Below are 21276 nucleotides of genomic sequence, written 5' to 3'. Positions count from 1 at the left end.
TGGGGCAGGCAGTCTGGCCTGACTTCCACTAACCCCCCCACCCCAGCCAGCACTGAACCTGGGCCCGCCACTCCCCAACGAGCCCACATGAGCTTGGGGTAGGCCGTCTCCAGTGCAAATCCCAGTGCCCTCCCACCCACAGGCAGCTGGGGGAGCGGGGGGGGGGGTGGGCAAGGCTGCAGGCTGGATTATAGAGGGAAGGAGGCTGCAGGCAGCCCCCAGAGGAGCCCTGAGAATGGCAGAACCGCAGGATGCACCTGCCAGGCACCGGGAAGCTAAGTGCCAGGGGGCACGGGACCCAGGCTTTCCTTCAAAACAGGAACTCGGGGTGGGCGGGCTGCCGGGCTCCCCCGATGCGGGCTGCCTGCCGGCCCCTCTGTCACGTGGCTGCCAGGAAGCCCTGGACCTGAATCCAGGCCCTGCCCTGGCTGTTCCTCCTGGCTCCCAGCCCAGCAGGTCCAGCACTGCTGTGGGCACGGGTGGCTCCCCTCCCCCTGCAGCAGAAACCCACTCCCCTTCTCTGAAGGCCCCAGCATACCCCGAAGCAGGGTCGGCCCAGCGGCCTCTGGGTGCACGCCCCCAGCCTGTCACACACTGGTGCAGCTGGCCGACACTGGGTGGCTTCGCCGTGCAGGTCCCCTCCCCTCACTGCCAAGCCTTGGTCCTGGCCCATTCATTGGGTGATAGCAAAGGAAAGGGACTTCCGGATGGGAAGTACCTAGCGCAGGGCCTGGCATGCTCCACTAATTCAGAAAAATCAGTGCAGCCAAGGACACGCTCCCTTGGGGGGAAAGTGGGTGGTGACGCCACCGCCGGCTCTCAGTTTTAATTTGGGGCTGGCTGACAGACTTCTGCAAAATGTAACATAAAGGTCACAGCGAGGTCAGATGGCCACAGGAGCTCCTGGACAAGGTCCCACTTCTGTCCCTTTCCTGGGGAGTTCTCACAGCCGCTGACGGGTCAGGAGGAGCAGGCGCCCAGTGCACACCTGCACTGCAAGAGCTCGGGCCTTCCAGCTCTGCCTGTTCTTGAAAACAGGCAGGGAGGGTGGCCAAATGCTCACGTTGCACGCGCCGGGATCCCACACGGGTGCTGGTTTGTGTCCCAGCTGCTCCACTTCCCATCCAGCTCCCTGTTTGTGTCCTGGGAAAGCAGTGCAGGGCTACCCACGTTTGGGTTCCTGCCACCCATGTGGGAGATCCAGATGGAGTTCCTGGCTCCTGGCTTCAGCCTGGCTGTTGTGCCCACGTGGGAAGTGAACCTGCAGATGGAAGCTCTCTCTCTAAATAAATAAATGAGGCACCTGCTGGGAGCTTCAAACGCCTGGACGCACAGAACAGGTGGACCAAACAAGGGTTCCTCCAGCTGCTGCAAGGTTCCCGGACCCTCGAGGAGTCCCCTCAGTGGGTTCAGGAGCTTCCCGGGGCAGGCAAGAGGCTGGAGAGATGGCACAGGGGCCATTTCCAGGTGCGGCAAGGCTGACTCTGCCCACCTGGCCCCCCTTTCCAGGGCTGCCTGGGGTGCCAGCTTTGAACAGGTCAGGGGCTCAGGGGCAGAGCCCAGTTAGGCCCCAGTGCCCAGCATGCCTGGTCACCCAGTGCTTGGGACAAATAGGCCCTTGTGGGGCAGGAAGGCTGCTGCTGTGCCAGGCACACTGTGTGCCCAGCTGCCACTGGCCTGCCGCCCGTCCAAGGGGCTGAGCCTGGGAAGCAGGGCTGCCCTTTCATGGGGCACCTCCTGAGCTGCCCAGGGCACCAGCTGGCTGCCAGGACGTGGTGGGGCTGGTGCCCACTGTCCTGGTTCCCACAGTCCTGGTCCAGCAGGAGGCTCCCCCAGGCTGAGGCGGTGGGGAGGCCGTGCTACAGGATTCCAGGGCCCTGGGGCTGGGCGACCTGGCCTTCTGCCACCCCCTCGCCTGACACTGCCCCGATTCAGAGCTCCATACCACCATGTGACCATAAAGAAACGGTGCTAAGCTGTCAGCCCATTTACCAGATGACAGAACGGACATGTGGAGGCTCTGAGCACTGGGGACTCCCCCGACACGCACAAAGTTCATGGAAAACATGCAGCGCAAGGCACAGATTATTTGGTGCCTAAAAACCTTCGAGTCAAGAAGCTGTTCGCTGAAGACACGGACTGCGAAACAAATCAAGGTGCACGGGTCACCTTTCCCCGCAACCCCCCACTTCATTCTGTGCTTCCACTCACTTCTGGAAAACAGCCCCTCACTGGTGAGCTAAGGGCTTGTCCCACCGGGGGCACCTGTGCTCCACTGGCACATGGAGACCCACGAGGTCACACAGAGATGTTGGTGATGTCACCCGAGGGCAGGGAGTCCCTCTCAAGACGCACACCCCACCCCCCCCCGCCCCCGGCCCAGCCAAGAAAGGCGGTGACCCGGCAAACACACTCCCTCCGGGCTCCGCGTGCCTGCCACTGCCCAGCGCCTGCTCCTAGCAGGACCTCAGCCAGGGGAGCAGGCACGCGCCCTGCTCAGGGATTTCCTGTCCCGGTGCTCGGAAGCAAAGTCCCTTTTTGGAATCTCCAAGAATTCCAGGAGTCTGCTGCCAGGGAGGAGGGGCGGGCAGCGGGTGCTGGTGGTTCAGTCCGCCCCTGGTGGGCACTTCCGCCTGCCCACTGCGCCTGCTGGAACCCTGGAGGGCCAGAGGCCTAAGGGACCCAGCTGGGGCTCCCCACATGGCGTGAGGGACTCATGGGGTGCTCATAGCTCTAACTCGGGGTTCTGCCTCCCCCTCATCCCTCCCTCTGCCTCTTGACCTCTAGGCAGCTGATGTCTTGCAGGTGACAGGTGAGGGTGACCATGGCTGGACTCCCCTCCCTCTAGCCACAGCTCAGCATGAGTGGGATGAGCACAAAGCCTTCCTCTCCCCAAACCCTCCGTTTGACCCCTCAGGTCAGTTTGGTGTCCCAAAGAGGGCAGAGATGAGGATGGGGGTGGAGCGGAAGGGACCTTCCCAGACAGGCTCAGGGCCGCTAACTGGCCAAGGGTCCTGTCTCTCAACTGGACAGCCCCTTCCCATGGCATAGCCAGCATCCCCGAAGGGGCCCTGTGCTTGCCCTGGGTGAAGCAATTCTGGATCCACACAGAGGGCCCAGGTGCCTGCCAGCCTGGGGTGTGGGGGTGCTGGGGACTGACCCCGCCTCTCTCATCTGCTCCGCATGGTGGGTGGCGCCTGTGCCCTCCGGCCTTCTGTGTCCTCTGGCAGGAAGGCCTCTGTCACCACCTCCCTCCAGGCCAGCTAGGGCTGGGACTCCTGGGAGGGTCCACCAGCCTTAGGGCCCCGCCTGCCCGCTCCTCCCAGTCGCCTGAGCCCGGCCTTTGTTTGTGAGGCACCTGAATGGGAGTGGGGGAGGAGAGGGCACAGGGCAGGGATGGGAAAAGCGGAAGTGGAGGAGGATTGGGGAGACCCCACTACTGCCTCCCACACGGACACATGAGCCCTATGCGGGACAGGCAGTGAAGTCCTCTTCGTGCTGGACACCTGGGAGGGGTGAATTCACAGCCCAAGGGCTCAGACCAAGGGAAGGACTCAGACTGGACCCCATCCCGCTGGCCAGGGCACCTGCAGCTGCCTCCTGGGGCAAGGGCTCACCACCAACCTGTACCACCTGTCATTCCAACAGAGCGTCAGGGCCTCCCACCCTCACCCACCCTCCCAGCCAGTACCACCAGCTCCCGGTCCAGTGCTTTGCGGCACCCACTCAGGACCGCAGAGGAAACCCAGCAAGCTGAGCACCTGACATCCCTGCCCCACCCGAGGCCCCGGCCCCTCACCCAACGGGTGACATGACTCCCAAGACAGCAGTTCTGCGAGTGGCAAAAACACAGGTGGAGGGGCATGTGGGCCCAGACAAGGACACTGAGCCGGTGAGAAGGGTTCCGCAGCTGGCCAGAACCCCGTTGGGCTTTCCGGGAGGGCAGCAGGGGCAGCGGGCATAACACCAGGCTATGGTATGCCTGGTCTCCTCCACTCTCACTGGACCCGCCCACCTCAGGCTACAGGGCTGGCCCAATTACAGGGGTTTGTGTGTGGGTGAGTGTGTGTGTGTGTGTGTGTGTGTGTGTTTGTTTTGGGGGGAGTGCAAGGAGAGGGCAGTGGCCTGGGGGTTCCCTCAGGAAACATCCAGGGGGCAGGAGTTCCCGTTCTCCTGGGACAACAGGAAACCAAGGTCCACACCCAGCCCCAACACTCCGTCCACCTTCCGCTGCCGTGTATTTTGGGGACCTGCAGTTGCTAAGCAATGGCTGCTGGTTGCCACGGAAACCCTCTCCACTTCTAGGGCTCATTCTTTGTAGGGGGATGCCATGGGGCTTTCCTTGGGGTGTCCTCTACGCCTCCTCACTCTGGCTTGGCTGTCCCGGGGGGAGACACGGTGGGGGAAGGAATGAGGGGGTCTGTGGGCTCACCCTTGACTCCTGCAGGGGCCCAGCCAGTCCCAGACTCTTTAAGCCTTAAAAACCTGGAAGCTGAGCACAGACCCAAGTCCAAGGCCTTCATTAAGTGGGAAAGCGAGAGAAAGGGGCTCCTTTGCTCTGTTTACACCTCCCCGCCCTCTGCTAACCACCCCCTTGGGCCTCCCAGGCCCGCCCCGCCCAGCCCCGCCCGCTGCTGACCTCTGCAAGCTGGCTTAAATTGGAAGGAAATTGGAAGGAATTTGGCCCCTGGCTCAGCACCGGGCCCTCCCCAGGCACACTGGGCCTGGATGTTCCCACCAGGCCTGCCACTACGTGGCCCGGGCCCCTTCCATGCCTCAGTTTCCCCACAGGAATGTCAAGAGACGCAAGGACGGCGTGGGCACAGGCTGGCTCTCCTCAGCAGGCACCTGGCCCCAGGAATCTGCCGTGTGAGGTAGTGACGGGGCACGGTTGTGGTGGCAGAGCTGCCACACCACCCAGGTACCAGGGCCCTGGGAGCCCCATGGACTGGGCACCACAGCCCTGCATGAAGACCAGAGGCCAGCACAGAGGGCCGGGCAGCCTCAGGGGCTCGCTGGCAGAGGCAAGAGTAGGGGCCCATGAGACCAAGAGGCAGCCACCCCCAGGTCCTCCTGCGCCTACTCCTCAGGGAACCAGGCCTGCTGCTCCTGGCACATCCACGGAGTGTCTAAGAGGTCACCGCCAGGGGCGACATCCCCTGCATGGACACCGGGAACCTCCAGACCCACCACCCAGAGCCCACAGGCGCCATGTAGCCACAGGGCCCCTGGGCAGCCTGCAGCCTGGGGGCGGAGCAGGTTGGTCAGCGGCTGCTGCGGCAGGCTGGCCAGCCCGGGTCCTCTGCTGCCTGCCCACCTGCACGTCTCCCTTCCTGTTCATTTCAGATACCTGCTGTGCGCCATGCAGGTCACCTCCTCCACAAGCCACCCTCCGCCCTACTGGGCCCACCAGGCCCCACCCTGCAGCCCCGCCCAGCTCGATTGTATCACTAGGAAATGATGGAGCTCCCGCCCTGTTTACAGCTAGGTGTCCTCATCTCCTGGGCAACCGTGAGGTGAGCCCTTCCTGGGTGGCAGCTCACGGCGGCTCCAGGCAGTGCCTGGGAGGTCCCTCCTGTGGCGCCACCTGCCGGGTTAAGCTGGGAGTTCTTGCCACATCCTTGCCCGGTCGCCCTCGGGGCACCTGAGTATGGGGCCCAGGACTCCTGGTAAGGGTCGACCGGTTCATACAGAGTACAGCGCCTGAGATAGAGACCCAAAGACTGCATGTTAACAGGGAACGGCGCGCAGTCCCCCAGACGCAGCGAGAGTGACAACATGGATCGCAGGGTCGTCGGCAGGTGCCACAGCAGGAAAGGGCAGGAGGGACCCTCTCCTATGGCTTTGGGGTGGAGCAGGGAAGGCTGGCCCTGCTGACCCCTTGGCCTTGGCCTGGTAGCCCCTATGCTGTGGTCAAGTCCACTGTGTGGGACTTCGCGTCAGACCACAGACTGGACTCCTGGAATCACCCTCACCCCAAGGGCAGTGCCTTCCCCCCAGGGTCTCTCGTGGCACCCACCCAGGCTCCACACAAACACAGTCCCTCCCTGGCCAACCTCCTGCCCTCTCTGGTCAGGCCTGCGTCCGGGAAACCACACGCTAAGAGAAGGAACACACTTGTTCGCTCACTCCGGGGTTAGTGTAAACCACAGGAGAGCGGCGCCTGGGGGACACGGAGAGTGGCCAGGCGTGCGCACAGGCACCCTGTGAGCTGGACAGCCCAGGGCCGGGCTGCAGTCAGTCATGGTGGCAGCTAAAGGGGGCTGGGGTCCCTGCCAGAGAACACACCTGCCCAGTGTCCCCTGTGTTCCCTCAACTCCATCTGCACCACGGGGAGCCACTCCAGGGTAGGAGCTGTCCCTGCCCATGTGGCCAAGAACCTCCAGTCCCACAGGGCCTGGGTGCACAGCTCAGGAGGGTGCTGGGTGGACACGCCCTGTCACGCCTCTGCCATTCACCCCCAAATCCCGAGATCTGGGACCCCAGCCCTGGTCTCTGTGGGGTCTGATACTTGGGTGGTCTCTAGCTCAGCCCTGTTCACTCCCTCTTGCAGCCACACAGGCCCCTCCCACCTCTGCGGGTCTCTGCACCAGCCCCCCGCCCCACTTGCACAAGGCTGGCTGTGGCTGGTCTGCTATGCACAGCCAAACGCAACCAAAGGGGCGCAGTGTCCTCCACCTGGTGGCCCTGCCCGCAGCCCTGGCCCCATGCTCCCTCTGGGACTCCCTCTTGCATTCTTGGGGCTTGAAGACCACTCCGCTCGCCCAGACGCTGTAGGCCCCCACCGGCTATTTCTGAGGCACCTCCAGGCCCAGCAGTCCCTGACCAGGGGTCGTGCCGAATGCAGAAATGGGAGCTCCTCCCTGTCACCACATGGCACACACTGCAGGCTCTGTCAGGCTGTCAGGAGGTCACCCTGGCGGGGGGCGGGGGACAGTGCCTGCTGGCCCACGGGGGTCTCCCATGGAGCACACTGGGCACTCCTGCCCCCTGGTGGCCAGTGCACATCCTGCAGCCCCAGACAGGAAACCCAGAAAACAAAACACACACCTTTGTTTGGGGATTGTCAAGATAGCAGCTCTCCAGGCCCCAAAGGGGCCACGCGCCACAGTTGCCAGGCTCCAGGGGCAACACAGGGGCCCTCAGGAAGCCCCCTCGTGCCCCTCGCTCTCTCTGCTGGCCCAGAGGCGGGGAAGGGGTGTTGTCCAGGTCACTCAAAAGGCCGCCTCACTCCAGCCAGGGCAATAGCTACTCGGCCTTGCTTGCAAGGAGGTCCCTGAAGGATCTACCCTAGCCAGACCTGCCCGCGAGCAGCGCGGAACAGCAGGTACAGGACTGTGTCCAGCTGGGTAGCTCCCCACTCCTCAGCCCCACCAACTCCACTCCCAGGCTGTGCTCTGCACCAGGCCTGAAAGACACAGCCCAGGGACCCTCCAGATGCCAAACAGGAATCCCAGGCCAACGCTCCTGCACCGTAAGGAGGGGCCACCCGCCCTGTCCTCTCCCGCGGTCCAGGGGAGGACTCCCGGTCTCCCAGACTGGCACCTCCGCACGCTGGGCACCCAGCGTGTTGCTAGGAAACCAGATGCCCTGGCTGGAGTCACAGCTACTGTGACCTCCTGCACCTCCGTCTCCAGGGTCTCCTCTGAGTCCCAGGAAGTGAGTGTGTGTGTGTGTGTGTGTGTGTGTGTGCGCGAGTGCGTGCACCCCCGTGCGCGCCCCAGAGCCCAGCAACAGCGGATGGGTTTGCATCTGAGCCTGGGGGTGGAGGAGGTGGGTCGGGGTCCTCCGAAATCTAGGTTGGGAGGGCTCAACATTCCCAAAGGAGACCCTAGTGAAGGGCCGAGCCCAGGCCTAGGAGGCCAGACCCTCACCTCCCCGTGGTCTCAGTCCACCTCCAGGGCCCCAGGTCAGTCCTCCCTTTGCGCCCCACGCCTCAGTTTCCCAACGGCATTCGGAGGGGTTGGACACGGAACTGCGTAAGCGCGCGCTCTGCGTGGCCGCGGCGTGGGCGTGGGCGTGGGCGGGCGGTCCTCCCTCCACCACCACCACCATCACCCTGCCCCCGCCGGGCAATCACCATCCACTCACCGGGCAGTCCACCATCATCCTCAGCCGCCCAGCTCATCGCCGGCCCCAGGGCGGGGCCCCGGGCTCGCAGCGGCCGCTGGCCTCGGGCCGCGCGCGGCGCAGGGGGGTGTCCGGCTGCGGCGCTCATGGCGCGGGCCGCCGTCCGCGCTGCGCCCGGGGCTCCGCGCCGCTGGCCACTGCCACCCGCGTCGCTCCCATTGTGTGCGCAGCCGCGCCTCGCCGCGCTGCCGGCCGCTCGGGCCCCGCCGCTCGGTTCCGCCCGGGCTCCCGGGGCGCTCGGCCGGGGTGGGCGGCGACAGCGCCGGCTCCGCCCCGGCCCCGCCCCAGCCCGCCCGCAGGTGCGAGGCGCGGGCCCGGCTGCTCGGGCTCGGTGGGGCGCGCTCGGGCCTGGCTCCCCTCGGGCGCACGCCGAGGGACCTCCGCGCGGACACGGGGCCCGCAGGAGGTGCGCGCACGTGACAGCCCCGCGCGCACGCGCCACGCAGCAAGGGCCCAGCCCGCCTGCCAGCAGCAAGGTGCCCCACCCACCTAGGACCTGGGGTCGCCCTCCTGCAGGCCAGGTGGGGACGGCAGAGCGGAGTGGATGTCAGCAGCCAATCCAGCACCCCGCCACCTGCGTATCCCCGAGGACCCTGATGCCACCTGCCAGCCTCGGTGCGTGGCTTGGCCAGCGTGGGCTGAACCCGAGGCGGCAGTGGACATAGTGCCTACCAGAACACAGGATCCCAGCAGCTGTCCCTGGCTGAGAGCAGGGCTGGGCAGGAGCCTGGAAGGAGGGCCTGAACGGGTGCTGGGGCGCCGAGCCCCATTCTGTCCTTGAGCAGGGGCGGGGCCCAGCCCTAAGCGACCTTGCTCGGCTGTGCATGCTCTAAAGTCTGGGGCCCAGCGCCTTGCTCCCAACGCCCAGTGTGTGTGGGAGGGAGTGGGAGAGGTGGGTCGCGCTGTCACTCCTGCCCCTGCCTGTCCCTGGGTCAGGACACACGTGGCCCCGCTGGGGGTTTGAACCCCCGCTCGGCTGTGTGGGAGCATGGCCCCTGAGCCTGGCCCTCAGGAGAGGCGGCTTCTGGGTTGGAGTGGGTGGCCCTGGGAGAGAACTCCCGGTGCTGGGCGAGGAGGCAGCGGCGTCTGTCACTGCAGGTTGGGGACAGGGCAGCCTATCACCTAAAATGTATATTTTATGGGAAGGTCAGGAAGAGACAGAGATCTTGTGTGTCCTGCCTCACCTCCCACCTCCTCGCCAATGCCTACAACAGCCAGGTGGGCCAGGTCAAAGCCAGGAGTGCCAGGAGCCCAGAACTGCAGGCGGGTGTCCCATGGGGCGGCAGGGACCCCAGTCCTTGGCAGGAAGCCGGCGTCTGGAGAGGGGCTGGAGCAGGCAGTCTGAGACACGATGCAGTTGTCCTAAGCCACATTTGTGTGTTTGAAAGGCAGGATGACACAGGAAGAGACTCAGAGAGATCTTCCATCTGCTGGTTCACTCTCCAAATGGCTGCAACGGCCAGGGCTGGGCCACGCGCAAGGCAGGAGCCTCTTCTGGGTCTCCCACGTGGGTGCAGGGCCCACGCACTCGGGCCGTCCTCTGCTGCCTTCCCAGGCTCGTCAAAAAGGAGCTGAACCAAAAGTGGGCGTGGAGCAACCGGACTCAAACTGGCGCTCGTATGGGATGCTGGCGCTGCAGGCAGCGGCGTTGCCCACGACACTGCCTCTTTGCTGCCTGCCTGCCGCGGCTGCAGCATCCTGGAGCTGCAGGGAGTGTGGTTGACACATTGTCCACCCAACGAAGCCCGGACCCTCCTGGGGCTGTGGAGACTGCACCCTCTGAGGCTAGGACCTGCTGCCTGTGGGGTCACAGCTGGGACCTGCCAGTCAGGACCCCCGAAGCGCAGGTCCCAGGCCACCTTTCACTCTCACTTGCAGAGCTCAGAGAAGGGGTGTGACCTACTCAGCACCCCACGGGCACCAGGATTGGGCCCCAAACCATGTTCTTCAGCAGTGTGGCCGTCACACACTCACGCTGGAATGCGCAGATTCTTCTCTCTCGAAGGAGCCTGCAAGGCAGCTTGGTTCTGTGTGTGAGGGCTGTACACCAGGGTTGGCTGTCGTCTCCAGGAGGCTGCAGGGCGCAGGGAGCAGCCTGCAAGCCGAGGCTTGTCGCCCAGGACTCGGGCCACCTTCTCCTGGGGCCCTCCCTGGAGGCAGGGCCTGCTCCCACCGCACGGGGTTAGGGTCGGGTGGGGGGCACAGGCCTGGACAACCCTGACCGGGTGGGGAGGTGTGCCCTGCTCCAGACGCAGGCATCGCCAGCTGCTTGTCCCTCTGCCCAGGAAGTTCCCAGCGTCCCCTCCTGGCCCCAGGCTGTGTCCTCACACTGGTCACTCCTGGATTCAGTCCCTGCTTGACGGCCGAGGCGGCAAGAGGCGTGGGATCTGGGACAGGGCTTATCTGCCGGCTCTCATGTGACCCCGTGGTCTCCTCCTCTTGAGGCGTGGGCAGCAGGTCACTGCCGCCTCCTCCTGTCTGTGCCCATGCTGCCATGTGCCCGTGCCCGTGTGCTCTCACACCTGCCCATGACAGCTCACACGGGCGCCGCACCTCTGCTCTCTGGGTGAATTTCCCTGGACAGTGCCAGGCTGGTTTCTGCCTCTGGTGTGGAGACAAGAGAAGCCAGGGTGGAGGGGCTGCTGGGCCTGGGGACCCGTCTGGGCTCTGAGCCAGGGGCTTGGGGGAGATGCAGGAAGTGCTGGACTTGGTGGGTGTAGGATAACCCTGCCAGCACCCTGCAGGGACCCGAGATCTGGCATGGGCCTGGCTGGGAGACCCTTCGCAGCTGCTCACCTCAGGGCGCACCCCCAGCCCTTAGCTGGCCATAGGAGGTCCCCAGGCAGGAGCCCCGCCAGGTCCCTCACCCCCACCACATCCCACTGCTCACTTCCCTACGGTCAGGTTCAGGGCAGGTGCGCCTGCAGCAGAAGCTTGTGGTGGGAGGTTCCCCTGAAGACAGCCGTGCTCACAGGGGTCAGCAGTGGCTCTGAGTGTCTGGCAGCAGGGGCAACGTGGCCTGCACTCAGCGAGGGCTACGTCTGTCTCCCTGGCCCTGCCCCGTCTCACATTGTGTGACAGCTGCCTCCGGGCCTCACTTTCTTGGCATGGTCAGCGTGGGTAAACAGCAGCTCACCTCCTGGGGGGTGTTGGAGGTGGCCATACATCGTGGGTGCCGCAGCAGGGCAGTGCCCACTCCACACGTCACCCACACCATGTTCTGGGAAAAGGCTGCTGCCACCCATCTGTACAGAAAGAGCTCGTGGCACTTGGCTTCCTTGTCTGAAGTCCCAGAGCTGGTGACTGACCTGAGGCCCAGGTCCCTGGCTCCCTGGAGCCCAATGCCACCCTGTCATCAGCACCTCCACCCTCCGACAGATCCATCGGCACTCCATGTACCCCCCTCCCCGCCAGGCGTGTCTGTGCCAGCTGCGTCCGCTGCAGCAGCGGGGTGGGGAGTACTGTGACTTGCAGCTGGGAGTGCTGCATGTCAGTTCAGTGGTCTGCAGGATTTGCCGCAGTAGCCATAGGTGCTGCCTCGTCTCGGTGTGTGTGGGCACAACCCTGGGATGCTTGCACCAGGAAGTGATCCCCAGCCAGCCACACATTTCCCGGTTCAGACTTGCAGGGCCGCATTGCAAGTCTCAGCCCGGCAAATGATGGGTGGGTCTGGGAGCAAGAAGGGGAAATATCCCCTGGAGGCGCTGGCCCCAGGCAGCCCAGCCCAGCAGCCTACGCTGGCTGGCCGTCTCTTCAAGCCCAAGCACGCCCAGCCACAAGCGGAGAGGGCCAAGACTACGGCAGCCGCAGAGGCGTCCGTGAAAAGAGCTACGCCACTGCTCTTCCACCCTAGATTGCCACCAAGACTCACTTTATCTATTGGAAAGAGGGAGGGAGGGAAACACACAGAGATCTTCCACCTGCCAGCTCGCTCTCCAGTGGCTGGGTAGTCCTGTTGCCAAATAGGACCCCAAACCTGGATCCACTCACCTGACACTTGGAAAGCCAGTCATGGACTTCGGGCTGCTGTTTATTGCTAAGTGCCAAACAAGGAGCTGGTCACCTAGAGTTTAGTTCCTGGGCTCCCCGAGAAGTTAGGGGTGATAGTAATTATAGATAGAAATTGGGGCAGGTGTGGGTATAGCGGCATGGTGGGGAAAGCTCCTGCCTGGGGTGCTGGTTTGAGTCCTGGCTGCCCCACTTGTGATGCAGCCTTTTGCTAATGGCCTGGGAAAAGTAGCAGAAGATGGCCCAAGTGTTTGGGTGCCTGCACCCACGTGGGAGAGCCACATGAAGTGCCTGGTTCCTGGCTTCCGCCTGGCCCAGTCCTGGCCATTGTGGCCATCTGGGGAGTGGACCAGTGGCTGAAACATTTGTTTTCCTTTCTTTCTCCCTCTCTCTCCAGCTTTCTCTCTGTAATGCCACCTTTCAAATAAATAGCCTAACTTTTTTTTTAAAGATTTATTCATTTTTATTGGAAAGGCGGATATACAGAGAGGAGGAGAGACAGAGAGGAAGAGCTTCCATCCGATGATTCACTCCCCAAGTGAGCCGCAACGGCTGGTGCTGTGCCGATCCGAAGCCGGGAACCAGGAACCTCTTCCAGGTCTCCCACGCGGGTGCAGGGTCCCAATGCACTGGGCCGCCCTCAACTGCTTTCCCAGGCCACAAGCAGGGAGCTGGATGGGAAGTGGAGCTGCCGGAAATAGAACCGGCGCCCATATGGGATCCCGGCGAGTTCAAGGCGAGGACTTTAGCCGCTAGGCCACGTCGCCGGGCCCTAAATAGCCTAATTTACAAAAATAGCCTAATTTACAAAAATAGCCTAATTTACAAAAATAGATCTGGGCCCGGCGTGGCCTAGCGGCTAAAGTCCTCGCCTTGAACTCGCCGGGATCCCATATGGGCGCCGGTTCTATTTCCGGTAGCTCCACTTCCCATCCAGCTCCCTGCTTGTGGCCTGGGAAAGCAGTTGAGGGCGGCCCAGTGCATTGGGACCCTGCACCCGCGTGGGAGACCTGGAAGAGGTTCCTGGTTCCCGGCTTCGGATCGGCACAGCACCAGCCGTTGCGGCTCACTTGGGGAGTGAATCATCGGATGGAAGCTCTTCCTCTCTGTCTCTCCTCCTTGTGTACATCTGACTGTAATAAAAAAAAATGAATAAATCTTAAAACAAAATACAAAAATAGATCTGAAGGGTACATGCTTTGCTCAAATTGCTGGTTGGTCAGTGCTGCCCGGCATCTTCCTTTGATTGGCTGGTGCTGCCGTGATCCTAGGGCACTGAGGACGGCCAGGAGGAGCTTCTGCTGTCCGTGGGGCAGTAGTTCCCATGTGCCCCAGGCCTGGGATCCCCCTAACCATCCCCTCCGGCAGCACTGGCCACCGGGGGAAGATGGTTGTTGCGTCAGCGCCTTCGAACCTTGCAGGACCAGCTGTCCGGTGAATGTCCTTTTGAAAAAGGACAGGCAGGGAAACCTTAGACTACGGGACCCAGACAAGAGTGGTTCAGTTTCAGTACAGGTTCAAGCCAGGAGCCTGGAGCTCCAGCGGGGTCTCCTGTGTGGCTGCAGGGACCCAAGCACTTGGGCCATGATCTGCTGTGCGTTAGCAGGGAGCTGGATCCGAAGCAGAACAGCAGGAACTTGAAGTGGTGCTCAGAGATGTCGGTGTCAGCCTAACCCGCTCTGCCACAGTGCTGGCCCCTAAACTCCAGCTTTCTAAATGTGTGCACACGATAGAAAGAAAGGTAAAATAAAGTGAAAGAAGGAAGCCATGGTGGGGAAGGTTGGCTCACCTCCCATCCGTAGAAATGTCAATCTCTTAAAATGAATTCAGGGTCGGCATGGTGGCAGCGGAGTCACTGCCTGTGGCTGCCTACGTGGACCAGCTCACGTCCTGGCACTCTGCCACCGATTCAGCTCTCCAAGAATGTCTGAGCGAGATCTCTCTCTCCCGCCCTATCGCTTTGCCTTTCAAATAAATACAACTTCAAAAATTCAAGACAATCAAAACACAAGCTGGGAAGAAAAAACAATGTAGGAAGCGCCCAAGGCCAAGCTGGAGGAGCTGGGAAGGCAGCAGAGGAGGTGCGGGGGATGCCGCCCGGGGACACGCATTGATGGACACGTGGTGGGCGCACTGGGAGTGGATGGAAACCCAGCCGTGAAGTTTGAGTGGAGGCCAGGTGGCCGGTGGGTGGGCTTGTCTGGGGGTGGACATTACAGCTGCCTGGTTGCTCAGCTGGTCCTGCTCCCCAGCCCAGTGGGAGGAAGGCACAGAGGGGTGGCAGAACACAGGCTCAGGGTTCCTGATGGACAGTAGGACTGCTGCAGTGACCAGGGCCCTCTGCTCCTCCCCCATCCCTTGCCCGGAGGTTTCTTTCTTTTTTTCTTCTTCTTTTTTTTAAGATTTATTTATTTTTGTTGCAAAGTCAGATATACAGAGAGGAGGAGAGACAGAGAGGAAGATCTTCCATGGTTCACTCCCCAAGTGAGCCGCAATGGCTGGAGCTGAGCCAATCCGAAGCCAGGAGCCTCTTCCAGGTGGGTGCAGGGTCCCAAGGCCTCGGGCTGTCCTCCACTGCTTTCCCAGGCCACAGACAGGGAGCTGGATGGGAAGCGGGACCACTGGGATTAGAACCGGCGCCCATATGGGATCCTGGCACGTTCAAGGGGAGGACTTTAACCGCTACGCTTTCATGCCAGGCCGTAAACACTTTCTTTTCTCTTGTCGAATTCATTGCTGGCTCATGGATTACACGGTGGCATCATTTTTCCCAAGAGACTTTTGTGTTTCCTTTTTGTCACCCATGTGTTGGTTACTCAATATCGTGTTTTTTCATGGAGCTGTAATTTGTTGTTGTCATCGTTGTTGTTGAGGCTGTTCTAACTCATACCAGTTGTTGACCTTGTTTCATGGCTTCTCAATTACAGAAATGTATAGTGATGGAGTACTGGGGTCTACCATATCCAGATGTGGGGGCATAATGCAAAATGCATCCCTGCTTCCAGACGAAAGATGGATTCCCAATGAAACGGTTGGCCATGGACTGTCCGACATTGTACCAGCCATGTTGGGGTACACTTACATAAGAGACTGATGGAATTATAATTCCTTATGAAGGACTGTACCACGCGTGTTATTATCGTCTCCATGCACCAAGTCCATCGCTGCGGGACAGTGACCGTGGTGGCAGGAGAGGAGAGGAAACAAGGGATTCAAGTGTGAGTGACTCTGCAGGGCCGGAATGACCACAAGGAAAAAGAAAGTCCTGGTATGGCAGGATGCTAGGTAAAACCAGGGCCTTTGGAAGCGGCAGTGACTGTGGAAGCCGCTGGGTTGGGATGTGGCTCCCCGCAGCCAGGAGCTTGGAGCCTGGGTGCGTCTCCGAAACCTGGGGCCCGGCCGCGTCTTCTTCCTTCTGCTGCTGCGTTCCTGCTTTTGCCTCATGACTAACTAGAAGGCCAGGGTCCAGATGCCTAGCGTTTCTCCTTTAAGATTTTTGTTTATTTATTTGGCAGGCAGAGCTCCCTGGGGGTGGGAGGGGCAGGAGATAGACAGATCTTCCATCTGCTAGCTTACTTCTCAAATGTTTGCAATCGCCAGGGTGGGGCGGGGAGCTTCCTCTAGGTCTCCCAGATGGAGAACCATCCTCCACTGCCTTTCCAGGTACACCGGCAGGAACCAGGTCTCGAACCGGCAACCCCTGGATGGCACAGGTACCAGCTTAACCAGGTGTGCCACAACATCTTTAGCTGTTACAATAAACAAAGACCAGTGCCCCCTTGGAGCCTGCAACAACCCAACCATTCACTCCGAACTGTCTAAATGTCAGGTTCATTCCAAGGGGGGAGATGTTAGTTTGTTCCTCTCAGGCACTGTAGGACATAAGAGGGGAGGCAAAAGGCAGCACCAGGTGGTGTGTGGACACTGTCACACTCCAGTGTGTCCCCCTGGCGCTGGCGCTGCCACCCTCTGGCCCCATCTACAGGGCATTGCCATCCTCCAGCCCCATTTACAGGGCACTGCCAACCTCCGACTCCTTCTATGAGTGTGTGGGGGTAGGGGGCTGCTCAGAGCTAGCAGCAAACCCAGGGTCAAGCCATGCAGGGGGCTACAGACGCCTGAAATTCCACCCCACTTCCATGGCAGCTCCAAGAGACCTAAACCCAACAGCACTGGTGGGAACCTGGAGGACAAAGACAGCCTGCTCCCCACATGCATTCACCCCACAAAGGCAAGGTACCCTACTGACCAGCGGCCCCAGACACCCAAACCCACGATATGGAGTGAAGGCCAGGAGGGTGCGTGGGGCATCCTCCTGTCATTCTAAGGGACTGGGTGTGTTCCTGTGGATGTGACACATCCATCTGGGCGGTTGGTCATTCCGGGGCTGGGGGCTGGGGGCCCATGAGCTAGGAGCGGTGGGCGGGGCCCGAATCCAGAGGGGACGGAGGTTTGGGGGCTGAGAGCAGAGATAAGCAGTGAGGGAGGGAGGGGGCTCCAGGGGCGCTGGGCCCCCAGGTCTGCACAGAAGCCGCCTCCGAGGTGGGCGGCCGTGGCTCTCCCTCCTTTCCCCAGCCTCCCCTTCCCACGGTGCGGGGTCACAGAAGCCCTCCCCTGGCTACTGGGACAGCGCCAGCCCAGGAATCTCTGGAACGCCTCGCACCCTCTTGTTTCTGCTAGGGCCTCAGTTTCTCCACGTGGGCCCTGGAACTGGTAACCCTTCGGCTGTGTTAGCCCCGATCCCAAGCAGGAGCAGTGTCCGGGCCAGCCCTAGCCTGTGTATCCCAGCCAGGGATCCCGACCTAGAAGTCCCTGCCCCTCACTTCCTGCTGTCAGAGCCGACTCGGGGTGCTCCTTGGTACCTGTGCAGTGCCAGGAAGACAAAGGTGGGACAGGGACCGTGTCTCCCCCTTGGGGGAAGCAGGCACACTCCTTGCAGACACACCAGCATTGGAATGGACACTGGCAGACCCTTGACCCATCAGCCGCTGACTTGGTTCCCCTGACGGCTAGTTGGGGGTCTTGGTGTGGCTGGAGTTCGAGGCCTATGCTGTTCTGAGATGCTTCAGGAACAGCTGGGGGTGGGCCCGGGCAGATGGAGGGTGGGATCTTAGTCTGAACAAGCCAGGCTACCTGCAGGTCCCTATTTGGGCCTTTCTTCTCCCCGAGCCTCAGTTTTCCTGTCTGTAAAACAGGCACATGGGAAACTTCATCTTTCAGGTCCTTCCCCGTCCCACGCAGCTGGTTTCGTCCTGTGTTGGGCAGCTAAGCCTTCCACTGGTACTCCAGGAAAGCTGGCTGAAATCCACATTCTAGTTAGTCATGGAGCTGGGTTGCGGGCCCTGGAGTTGAAACCCCACCCTCGACAGAGTCATCCCTGTGGGGCCTGGCTGGGTGTGACTTCCAAGGGGTGAGGGTGGGACAGAGTGGGGGTGGGGCAGCTGTGTAATGCCTCTCCCCCCGCCGCTCCCCGCCCCAGGAGCCAGCATCCTCCTGTGACAAGCGGGTGCTCTGCCAGCTTCAGTTTGGACCCAGCCGCTGATTTTGCCTTTGTTCTCCGGGGGCGGGGATGGTCGTCAGTTCAAGTCCTGGCTGCTCCACTTGCAGACTGGCTCCCCGCTTCTGTGCCTGGGAAAAGCAGGGGGAGACGACTCAAGTGCTCGGGCCCCCAATCCATGTGGGACACCTGGAAGAAAGTCCTGGCTCTTGGCTTCGGTCTGGCTCAACCCTGCCCATGGCAGCCATGTAGGGAAAGAACCAATAGATAGAAGATTGCTCCTTTTCTACAGCTGTGCCTTTCAAACTCAGAAAGAAAAAAATAAGGAAAAGAAAAGAAAAATAAAGCAAGAAAGCCAGCCTTGGGGTGGCCCTGGGGATGGACACGCAGCATCCCAGCCGTGAGTGGTTCAAGAAGGGACTCTCTGGGGGTGGCAGGGTGGGAAGCCCCCCCGCCCCCGGGCCTCCCCTCCACTCAGTTACTCTTCCTGAGTGTGGGGGCAGGCTGGAGCTCTAAGCAATGAGCGTAGAACATGAAAGCTCCGCCCTCTCCCTGAGCCCCACAGGGACCCCCTGCGTCTGCGAGTGCCGTGTCCCTGGCCGAGGGAGCACAGTGCAGCACCTCAAGGTGACAGGGAAGGACTGAGGTTCCCCAGTGATCAGAGCTGTGCGTCCCTGGTTTGGAACCAAGCGGACCTGCCTGGGAGCCCAGTGCGGCTACTCACTGGCCACTTGGAGTCTGGGGGAGTCGGAGAACCCACCACAGAGTCTGCCGTGTGGAGGAACTGCAGTCCGGCCTTCTAGCCCTGGGCACAGCTTATGGCAAGCGTTGGGTCACTGTGCCCTTGTTTGAGCCTGGCTGTGCCAGGCGGCGACCTCACCAGTCAGCTGTCCTGAGCTGGCCAGTGTCCTTGTGGCTGAGCCTTCCGGGCCCCAGCAGGAGAGGGGAGGCAGCTGCCTGGATGTGCTGGCCTTCTCTCTGAATGGAGCTCTGGGTGAACCTGCTCCCGCCTTGCTTGGGGGGTGGCTGCTGGGAGAGCAGCCACGGCCAGCAGAGGCTCGCCCAGGGGCCTGGCCTTGGCCTTGGGAGACCCGGGCTGCCACACTGGGCTGCATCTTCAGCAGGTCTCAGCCTCCCGGGTCACCTGTGTCCCTGGGGACCCTCCCAGCTCTAGCCAGCAAGCCCGGCCCTTGATCTCCCCCTCACACGTTCTCACTTGAGAACCTGGGAATCCTTTGCCACAAACGATGTGTCCCCAAGTCCTGTCTGCCTCCAGGGACCCTAACTCTGCCGAAGCCTCATCCCAGCTGGGTGGCTCAAGCAGGCCATGCCAACCCGCTGGGTTTGAGCATCCTCAACTCTGTGTGTGCCCTCTGGCACCTGCCAAAGCTAGCGCTTCCTGGTCACATGGCTGGGGCTCGTCCTTGGTCACATGGGATAGCATTCATTTTTCTTTTTTCTTTCTTTATTTTTAAATTTTTATTTTTGATGATTTTTATTTTTTTTTCCTTTTGCCTATTTATACTGTGTGTTTTGTTTTGTTTTGTTTTTGTTAGGAAGTTTATTTTTTTTATTAAATTTATTCATTAATTACATTGTGTTGTAATTACATAGAATCTGGGACTCTCCCCCCACCCTCCCCCCATGGTGGGTTCCTCCACCTTGTTGCATAACCATAGTTCAAGTTCAGTTGAGATTCCCTCTTTGCAAGTATATGCCAAGCATAGAGTCCAACATCTTATAGTCCAGTCAAGTCCAACTACTTATTGGGTAGACCCTCTCTGGTCTGAGGGCAGAGACAGCAGAGTATCATCCCGGTCAAATAAAAGCACTAACATACCATCTGCAACAATTAACATCGTTATGGAATTAATTGACATGGTATTGAGCAGTCAACATGTTAAAAATAAATGCGATTTCTTAACCACTTTCTGTGACCCCCCCACTCACAGTTCAATTTTAGTTTATATATGACATATGACATAACATTTTGATGATTTTTACATAGTTGATTAGGGTGCAAAGGGTCAAGGGCTACAGGAAAAGTGGGTGAGACCACCATTTACACATTTTTTCCCTTGCTGCATCTGGGGGAAGGGGAGACAAGGGGAGAAGCCACCCCCAGCCTCCCGACCGCCTCCACACCCTGGGATGGAGGACAGCCACCCGACGCCATCCCAGGGTCCCCGATGCGGGGTGAGCTCTGAGGGTCCTGCTCAACAGGTTCTGATGGTTCCACAGTTCTGAAGTGCTGCCGGTCTCGCCACTCCAAGCACAACGCAATCTTTCCAGAATCCATTGGTTGACACAGTCCACTTCTGTTTGCCCAGGTATTCACTGCCAACACTCGGCTGAGGTAGTTGATAGATTCGTTCTGTTCTCTGTCCTCTGCTGTGGTACCAGGTGTCCCCTGCAGACTCCAATGGACTGCCGTAGCCTCCATGTACTTCTGCATATGCCGTCCACTGCTCCATCTCAGCCACTGAGAAGGCCCAGTTCTGACACGTGCACTCCACGGTTAGACCATGGAACCTGCAATTCTCTCTGTGGTTAGGGTTCTGAGTGCAGCAGTTCAGTTGGGAAGATTCCCAAAGAAATGTCATCTGAGGTGATCCCAGACCTGATTCTTGTGTGTGCATGTCAATACAGGGTCTGGCACAGTCTGTTGCACACACTGGTAATTGCAATTGCAATTGTATCCAGCCCTGTCTCTGAGTATTGGAGCTCAGCCTGATCCTGCCCACCACACACTTGGCCCTCACATTAGCCAGTGGGAGCTGCAGCCTAGTAGGAGTGACCCGTGAAACACCCCACCAGGCCCGCCCCCTGCCCTGGTTCCCGTGCTTACCAGTATGTACAGCAGACTGGTCCAGTCTGTCCCACATCCCTTTCAGCTCTTATACATGTCAATGGGCATTGAAGCCTAGTTCAACCCAACCAGCTCTACAATCCAGCCCACACACCTGCCAGCGGGTGCCACTCTCTGTCTAGCCATGCCTGCCCCAGTCCTGGTTCTCACGCTCACCAGTGGGAGTGACAACCCAAGAGAGAGGTGCCCACTCTTTTCCTACCGGGCCCACTCTCCAGGCAGTTCTGCAGTTTAGCTTGATAGAATTAGCCGCCCTCCACCTCGTGTCAGCATCTGCCAGCTGGTGCTGCAGCAAAGCCCAGCCAACCTACACCCGCTTATGCATGCATTAGTAGGAACAGTCAACCAAGCCTGGCTTTACCCTGATCCAGCTCAGATACAGGCCCACAGGTGTTGTAGCCCTGCCCAGCCTGGTCTGCCCCCATCCCAGCTCTCACACTCACCAGTGGGAGCAGCGGTCCGCAGAGGAGCCACACGCAGCCCCCCTGCTAGGTCACCTCCTCCCCTCCGGGTCTCACGTGTGCTGGTTGGGTGCCGCAGCCGTCTAGTATGGCCCGCCTCACCTGGGCATTTGCCAGGGAGTGCTGTAGCTTGGCCAGGGCCAGCCCATTATCAGTCCCAGCTCATGCTGGTGGGGGCTACAGCCTTGCCCAGCCCAGTCAGCCCCCATTCTCAGCCCTCATGTGAAATGGCTTGTGTTAAGGCCTGCCCTGGCCTGACCCACACTCCATTCTGGCACTCAGATTCACCAGCAGGTGATGTGAACTGGCCC

At 60.7% G+C, this 21276-nt stretch overlaps 1 protein-coding gene across 1 annotated transcript in view; it reads right to left on the bottom strand.

Moving 5' to 3' along the window:
* Nucleotides 1–8250, bottom strand: part of RALGDS (ral guanine nucleotide dissociation stimulator) — a 31859-nt gene extending 23609 nt beyond the window's left edge. Inside the window, exon 1 of the mRNA XM_058672806.1 lies at nt 8092–8250. Coding sequence (XP_058528789.1) covers nt 8092–8109 — 18 coding nt within the window. The 5' untranslated portion in view covers nt 8110–8250. The remainder of the gene's footprint in view (nt 1–8091) is intronic.
* Nucleotides 8251–21276: the final 13026 nt, after the last annotated feature.

Source organism: Ochotona princeps, chromosome 14 (genome assembly GCF_030435755.1).
Source record: "Ochotona princeps isolate mOchPri1 chromosome 14, mOchPri1.hap1, whole genome shotgun sequence".
In the NCBI taxonomy this organism is placed as follows: domain Eukaryota; kingdom Metazoa; phylum Chordata; class Mammalia; order Lagomorpha; family Ochotonidae; genus Ochotona; species Ochotona princeps.
The sequence above is the reverse complement of the archived record's forward strand: the minus strand, read 5'-3'. Positions and strand labels throughout refer to the sequence as shown.